Source organism: Perna viridis, chromosome 4, assembly GCF_037379345.1.
Source record: "Perna viridis isolate PV_CMFRI_1.1 ecotype Kerala chromosome 4, ASM3737934v1, whole genome shotgun sequence".
Classification (NCBI taxonomy): domain Eukaryota; kingdom Metazoa; phylum Mollusca; class Bivalvia; order Mytilida; family Mytilidae; genus Perna; species Perna viridis.
The window spans coordinates 22,001,794-22,010,962 of NC_142448.1; the positions used below are offsets into that span (position 1 = coordinate 22,001,794).

Sequence of the window (9,169 nt, forward strand, 5' to 3'; positions counted from 1 at the left end):
GATATATTACATTTTAGAGGAGACCACTGAGCTACACATCTATCAATATGAATCATCGAATAAGCGGTCGAACTTTTGTCATTTCTTAATTTGCACCCGTCGTCGTTTGTTTCTTGAAATTCCCTTCTCCTCTGAAACATCAAGTGTGTATAATTAGGCATTAACAATCATGCTAATTGAATGAAGAAATGGCTGCCGTCGCTATTTTCATAACTTCCAATTTCTAAAGGTATCTCTAAAATTACATGGTTTGGTATCATTATTGGCCTTCTAAAAGTACAAGAATACAGATGTTAACAAATATTCTTTAATTTTATGTTTAGTTTAGGTTCGGGACGATGTCTTTAAATATAACCAATTATACGCCATCACCATCTGAACTGGTTTCACCAATAATCCTTACATCACTTGGAATATACCTAACTACAGCGGGAGTCATTGGAGGGGTAACCAATGGCGCGGCTTTGTACATATTTTTTACCAACAAACACCTGCGATCCCCAACCAACTTATTCATAATCGGTCTACTGGCATGTGACTTTTTGATGTGTACGGTTGGAATCCCTCCTCCAGCATCATCTAACTTAGCCAACCGCTGGCTGTGGGGATGGACAGGGTGTGTGCTTCATGGATTTAGTGTCTACTTTCTCGGACTTAGCAACTTGTACATATTGGCGGCCATATCAGTAGATCGTTATATTGTAATAGCAAAACCATTACAGGCTTCCAATATAAACTACAGAGTGGTGAGCCTGGCTCTGTTTCTTTGTTACTTCTTTGGCTTTTTCTGGAGCGCTGTACCATTTGTCGGGTGGAGTTCTTATGCATTTGAAGGAGCAGGGACAGCATGTTCCGTTTCTTACGACTACAATGATCCCTCTGCATTCAGCTATAACATTGCAATTTTCTTCAATTGTTACCTTATTCCTATATTTATAATGGTGTACAGTTACTACTTTGTCTACATGACGGTGAGTGATTTCGTGAGTACCATCTTTCAATTATCGAGCATTGACTTAATCTTCTACACCGCGTATTCATTTTCGCCAAGAAAATACCTACCGTATATCAACCTTTTATTAGTTGAAACTGAGATCCTACATGCCAAGTATTAAAACATTTAGTTCATACTAGTTAACATTCCTCCTACTGTCTAGCAGGTATAAAGAAGTAAATGACACTTATTCTTAGGGCAACTATAATCTACTTCTCCGCCCGCAGGCACTGGAGAATGGATGGTTTCGACCACCCCATACCATTATTGCTGTCTGATTCGTTAATTTGATTAAAAAATCGTTTTTTTTACCAGTTCCTAGACCAGAAACAGGCAAAAATACAATTTTTAATAAAATTAACGAATCAAACTGAAATAATGTCTACAGAGAAGAAAAAAAAAGAGGAGTGGTCGAAACCATCCGTGCCCCAGGTGTGTGTGCCTCCGTCTATAGTGCGATACACTGAAGGCCAATGTGAGCTATCATATTTACCAACGCACTATATTTAAACCCATTTAGTTTACCATTTATTCCGATATGGTGTGACTGGTTACACGCCCTTGGTGAAACGATAATCTCCACGTTTGACCCAGTGTGTCGGAAAACTGTGATTTTCAAGAATTAATATGAAGAAACTAGATTGTTAAGGAATGATTAATCATCTATATCTGTTTTAAGAAGGGACAGTCACCTTTGACTTTTTCACCACTTTACTTTCGCTCATACAAATCTGACTTTCAAATATTATTCTTTAAGTTTAATAAAGAAAATTAATCCCAACTTAAATTTATCAACGTTTCGTGAACCCTCGTTTTTTAAATTGTATGTTTATCTTCTTATTCTTTTATTTTCATCTTTAGAACTCCTAATCTTTAATCATTTAGACTTGACAATAACTTGTTGGTTTCTACAGACATCTGGTGCACTCTTTTAGTAACAAATTAACAACCAAAGACAACAAAATCACACTTTGAAGAGAAGTGATAATTCAATTTTACTTCTCCACGAATAACATGATATATAATGTTGTTTTTCCCGTCATGCTTTGACATTTTACAGAGATGTACATTTTTATCTTTTACTAAGGCTTAGTAGAGTTGATTTTGAGATTTAGTTTTTCTCGGCCGATGGATTAAGGACTACATGATTGTTATTTCTTTAAGTTTTTGTGATGTTTACACTGGGTTTTGATTTCCATAGTCCTTTCCTCAGACCAGCGTCATTGTATATATGCCTTCTTTGAAGTTGTAGCCCTGGTGATGGAATTTATTCTAATCAGGTTTTATTTTGTTCCGTCTGAGTGTGATGATACGGTGTTGTAAACTTTGTGATGTGTGAACTGTCCAGCTGCACCCACTTTATGATAAATTGTTGTTCAGGATATGTACACCATTTTGTGCCCCTACCATCAGAGGTATTTCTCTGTACTGAAATCAGATTCTGAATGTGTGTCCTCATCCCTGGTAAATAAATCCAAGTCATCAGTCAGAAATGTAATACTTCAGTACTTTAAAAACACAGGCTGATATATCAGTAGGACGTGTTTATGCTAGTTGCATACTCAATAGTCTCTTTCATTGTGGTAGGGTTTTTTTCTGCCCTTCTAATTTATTTGGGATCCACTATCACTATGTAACAATCAGCTGTTTAGAAAAACATATCTCCATCTTACCATCTGTCAACACAACTTTAACCAGCCAAAAACCTATCTGATACACTGAACCCTGATCATAAAATATAGATTATAGAATTCATCCAGCTTGTCTCCCACCCAAACCATTTATCTGAGAATAGACATTATTATATTTTACTTTTCAGATTGAATAAAACTTCAATTCATAATGCTTGAAGACATTAAATTTTTACATTTATGTGAGGAAATGGAAAATTGAATTTTTAGCCTATTAAAGTGTCTTCAGTTGTTGGCTTCTTTTGTTTGTTCTCTGCTAATGGTTGACATTTTTATGCAGCATTATCTCTTTTTGTCGTCAAATCAGAAAATAATGTAAAAACATTTTAACCCTCAACCCCTTGCTTCTTAATCCAACTTTGACAAATAGCAAATATTTGAAAATGTAATTCTTTTGGCTATGGAAGTTAAATCTCTCCATTGGAACTAAAATTGTGAGAGAATGAATCGGAAAAGGTCTTATTTTTAGCCTTTTTCCACCTCCATGCATGCTTTCATCCTGTGGTAGTGTCAAGTGCCTGATATTTTATTAAACATAGTAATTGGCTGTTAGATTGGTACTAAAACTCAGTAATATGGCTACTGGGTTTTATAACAATAATCACTAAATTACTTATAAATGACTAGAACCTGCACACACCAAGGATTTCAAAGATATGCACTTTTTTATGACAAAACACTGGAAATTTCTGTGCGGACTGCCTCAAAACAGCTTTATTTCAAGAAATTAAGACCAAATTTTCAGAATAACCTAACTGTATTGTACTACCAAATGTCCACTTAATTGTATTTTGCGATATTCTGGAATTTCGATTTGTTGTCAATGGACTGTAAATCTTTTCCGGAGTGATGTTCCCGTTTGTCCAATATAGTTTTCCTCGCAACCACTGCAAGTTACAATGTACAAAAATTTTCTGAGGTACACGTAAAACTGTTCTTTATAATAAATATATCTCCTGATTTAAATGTAGAAGATTTACCTTCTAAAATTTAGTCACAAATACCACACCTTGGATGTTTGCATTTTTGAACTTTTGTTTCCGATATGCTGGTATCAAATTTTGCCTATGTTAGTAGTTTCTTTAACGATTTTGGTACATGTCTCTTACTTTTAATTTTCTTAAATTTGTTTAAAATATTGTTCGTCCGTTGATCTTGCATTACAATTGGTAAATTTGCATGAATTTTATTAAACAATTCAGCATTCCGCGGGTTGTGCGTTGAGACATATGGGATGCTATCTTTGCCTTTACATATATTTTTCGTCCTCCGTAGATCTATATATTTATAAAAAGAAGAATAATTTTATTATAAATAAAGGGGCCCGTAGGGGCATGTACATTTATAAACAATTCTATTTATTTTGACATTAACATAAACAGAATAGCATACCGACACACATATTTCAACATGTTTTTGAGCGCTGGCAGCCTGGGGCAGTGGTGGGAAAATACAACAATAACACGAACTATAAAATCTGTTGATTCGGATTGAACTCTTGAGATCGATACAGAATAAAAACACTTTAACAAATAGGACAAAAGACAGCAAGCTGTATCTACCTCGAAAGAGTACTCGCTTTTCAAAATCCAAAAACAACTGGTATGCCCACCTTCTTTACTCCAACTAAAATATCAATAAAACACGTCCAACAGGATTTAGTGAAAATATATTGTAAAATGTCTTAGTAAAACAATTAAGGTGTTCGTGCAAATGCCAAGATAAAATGGCGGTAAGTAGGACGAAATGTAATAGACTAATTAATTTCTGATTCATTAACAAAAGGTCAATGTTAGAACCAATAACAGCATAGTTCAAAGGTTTAATAATACAATGAAGATAACCCTTACGAATAACTTAATTAAAATAAATGCATTTTTATAATAACCATTTCTGTTCAAACTGTGAATGTATAGTCTCGATTTCTTATTTTGTCTCTAAGTTGCATCGGATAATTATTTAGCGATATCTATCAAAATCAACAAGTTTTTGTATTTGGTACGATTGTCATCAAACTGCACCCGTCTGACTGTAGATCTGATAATGTCAAAATTTAAAACTGTACACCAATAACAGATGCAATATCTAGATGATTCTATTTATTTTTTTTAAAGTTTTTAATTACGTGCATTTTTTTCTAAACATGATGTATATTATTATTATCATCTTCATTATTTTAAGATTCGATCGATGTCACGCAACACCGCCTTTGATAAGAAGAGCAGGATAGCGAAACGTAATTTAAGAATAGAGAAGAAAATGGCAAAAACCATAGCCCTGATGATAGGTTAGTTGTCGAAAAAAGTTATATGTCAGTACTCAATATTTGTTTAAATTTGCCTAAATGACAGATAGTGAGTGTTAGGTCATTAAAATATGTTAACGTTTTTTTTTTTTCAGTACAAAATACTAGCATTTAACTATCGTGTGCTAGCCAGGGGCGGGTCCAGGATTTCAGGTTAGGGTCGTAAACAGAATTATATGTCGAGCGAAACGAAGCAAAAGCAAATTATGGGGGGGGGTGTAGAATTTGGGGAATAAAAATCGAGATTTCATGCTAAAAGAATTATAACCCAGTTTTAATGGAGCGAACGTCTCCACCCTTTTTTGATCCGCCACTACCATCTGTATTACTATTGAAAACTACAGGTAGAGAAAACAAAATATATTAAGCAACCACAGGGGGTCCTGTGTAGCTACTAAAAAAACATGCAAGAACTAGATAAAAAATGTAGAAGTGCAGCAGGAATGCGAGTTTCTTCTACTTTCTTGAAACACTTGCAAAGTACACCGTATTGTGTCCGATAGTACAAGAAATGCTACTTAACAAAAGCCTTTGGACATATCATATTCATATTTTGATATTAACGGCCTTGTGACAGTGATATTTATCGAGTCGTATATGTTTTGACTTCATTATTGTAGGTGTATATCTGTTTGCATGGACGCCTTACGCGATGGCGGCATTTTGGGTGGCATTTGGCTTTGGTACATTACCTGCTATTGTTTCAACCGTACCTGCAATGTTTGCAAAGTCTGCTTCAATGTGGAACCCAATGATATATGTCTTCACTAATAAACAGTTCAGGAGAGCACTTTACGAAAAAATTCCATGTTCCGATTTGAAAGCTAAGTTAATTAAAAAAGAGGAGGAAAAGGAAAAAGATTCAGAGGAATCTGACGTTGATGAAGACAAGACAAAAACAACCACTAAAGCGAAACCACAAACACAACAGTCTAGGCGGACCGGTGTTGCTCCAGTGGAAGAGGTCAGCGGAGAGGATGCAGGGGAAGTAACTATGGTAGAAGATATAGCCATTAATGCAGAAAGTGAAAATAGAAGAGATGAAACCGAGATGAAGGATTTGAGTAATAAAGGGACGACAAGTTGTTAGCATTGGAAGGAACTGGCTATGAACTACTGTATACATAGCATATTCATGATTTTAAGTATTGTTTAAGGTGATAGCAAGAAAAATTGGTGTATCCGTCCATTTTATTGAAATTCCATCGTGGTAAATTTACACGAAGATGCTCTAGTCAATTTTGTTTTTTTAAACTATTTTTATAGATACTTTTTATTTTCCAGTTTCTATGAATTCTTTAAGGATTTCACAACATAGACATCCTAAAACGCATTTTAGTCTGGTTCAACTAGTATTTAAATTGCACAGAAATGAATGACGTGCCAAGATGTATGTAAAATTTGCCTCGGAAAAATTGCAACGTTCGTTGATACTAGTATTTGATTTCTTGAGTTTCTACTGAGACAGTGGTAAGATTAAGTGACTAAACTGAGTTTGTAGTTAGGCAACAGCATAAGTGACAACTTTTTTCGTGATAAATGTTTTGGGTAAATATTAGCCCACAGAATTGTATGTTTATCTTAAAATTGTTATATTTTGCATCTTTAAAATTCCTAATCTTTAGACATTTATACATGACAATAACTTGTTGATTTCTATAGACATCCGTTACACTCTTTTAGGGACAAAATGACAAACCAAGACATTCAGAGTTTAATGAGAGGTGGTAACTCAATTTTCTACTTTCCCAAGAATAACGTATGTTAACAAGAATGTATAAAGACTACGACATGTGTGACACCTTCTTTTTCGCAGTAAATATTTGTGTAAAATACTGACACATAGAAAGTCACACAATGATAACATGAATCATTAATTTCAAAATAGATTTTTCTGAGAAAAAAATATGACAATACGAGTCTGACAATCTTATACAATATCACAATATAGAAACAAATGAACAATACAAAGGAAATGTCAATTTTCAAAACATAAAATTTTCTTAATAAATTTCAGATTTACATGATTTTTTAGTATACATTCTCTTTTATTTTTTTTGCCAAGAATAGTGCTAAAACTTTAGGACCTGATAATACGGAAAAGTCAACTGAAGTATAAAATAAGTGTAACCATGACTACCCACTTTACTATAACGCACTAACATAGCTGTATGAATAACGATGGTTTTCAAAGACCTGAATTAGCTTATATTTTTATCATTTAAGGAGGTAGACCTAGGGTAAGGTACATAACTCTTGAAATCAGAGATATGTTTGTTTCATATAAATTTCACCAAAGCCTATCAAGCTTTCATTTGAAACAGAATGGAATCAATCCAAGTTACGTTGATGCTTGCATGATATTGATATAAAGAGCATGAATACAAACGTTCCAATTATTTGTAAGAGTTGTGTCCCTTACCATAGGTGTACTCCTTAAGTTTGTTTTGCATGTCACGAACGTTTTAGTAGTATATTGACATTGTATTGTATGTAGAAAGTTATAAAGTACAGTATGCAGATTTATAGCAATGCGATATACATCAAATACATTTTGCCGATGTTTTCTTGCCAAAATGCGTTCAGTACACAAGCCTTCTATATAGTGCAGACCGGGAATAATGAAGATTTGTAGAAATACAAGTGGCTAAAATTTGACGCCATTTCTGTTTTTCATTTAATTAGTCAAAAATTATGTCTTTACAAAGAATTTCAGCAATAATTTGTTTTTCTTTACTGTACCACTAAACACTTTACTTGCTTGATTCGCGCCTGGTCTTATTTTCAATTGCATCATACTTTGTGAAAAAAAAATCAATTTAAAACTGTGAAAGGTTATATAGTACTTATGCTTTTGTATGTTTAATAAGTTTTGTTTTTTAGATTTTTGTTTTTGTTTTTGTTTTGTTTTGTTTTGTTTTTTTGTTTTGTTTGGGGTCTTTTTGTCGAATACCCAAAGAAATCTGAATAAACATCACAAGACCCAAGATATAACAAACAAGCAAGGAAAACAAAGTAAGAGCATGGATTCCAGCAGACCACACATGTTGTATAATTGTATAATGTATTTTACTTATATTTTACTTCCTATATTTTGAATTACTCAGACATTACTGACTGGACTTCCTAGTAAAGCTGTGCCTTTGTTAGTTTTAATATTGGGATATGTATGGCTAAACGTATTCATAAACATTGATTTTTTCATTAATTAAATTCTATAAATCATAAGATGCAATAGTTTTACGTATTGTAAGGATACTCAGTTAATTTTTACCTTACACCAAAGCAGGATGGTTAAAGTCTCATAAAACTAGTTTAAAGAAGTAGACCTAGGGTAAGGGACACAACTCTTAAAAATCATTGGAACGTTTGTATTCAGCATTTTACATCCATCTTATGTAAGCATCTAATTAACTTTGATTGATTTTATTCTGCTTCAAAAAATGCTTGAGAGCCTTTAGTGAAATTGAATATGATACAAACATATCCCTGATTTCAAGAGTGATGTTCCTTACCCGAGGTCTACCTCCTTAAACCCACCACAGACATGTGCCTGTCCACATTCAAATAAAAAAAAACAAAAAAAAACAAAATTAAATATATTAAGATATAAATTAATGTTGATCATAAAGTCATTGTGTCATTATTATACTTTTTATTTTATTTTGAAGAAGTGTGATCGTTCTGTTTCCTAAAATTTTATTACACTTTCAGCAGTAACTTAAAGGAGTGTTTACACTTGTTGAAGACGTACTTATGTATTTTTGGTGATTACCATTTTGTATTTAGGTTATACTCTTGTGCATTTGTCGCATTGCACCATATCTGTTCCTTGTACTATTATTGGGTGAATATTTCAGGGTAGTGTAGCTTAGGGCTGCAGTACAAGCTAGAAAAGTGAGGGCTTAGTATGATATGATTTAGACCATATATTCTGTATAATCTAACTTATGTTATATTTAATAAAAGCTCACAATTATTTTGAATTTTAAATTATCACAAATCCACACGAGCAAAAACAACATCAACAAAAGATAAAAAACAAAATAAAAAAAAATAAAATAAAGAACAATGTACCCATTTTTATTACTATTCCATTCGACCACAGTATCACATATTGTTATCTAAAAATAAAAAAAAAAAACAAACAAAAAAACCTCATTCTAAGTTTGAAGTCCA

General features: G+C 33.1%; 1 protein-coding gene across 1 annotated transcript; it reads left to right on the forward strand.

Annotated features, from left to right (window-relative positions):
• The first annotated feature begins 338 nt into the window (after positions 1–338).
• LOC148619321 (visual pigment-like receptor peropsin) lies at positions 339–8,939 on the forward strand. The gene is made up of 3 exons (XM_088577032.1): positions 339–971; positions 4,867–4,972; positions 5,611–8,939. The coding sequence occupies exons 1-3, from the start codon at positions 339–341 to the stop codon at positions 6,078–6,080; spliced, it is 1,209 nt and encodes a 402-aa protein (XP_088433158.1). The 3' UTR covers positions 6,081–8,939.
• Positions 8,940–9,169: the final 230 nt, after the last annotated feature.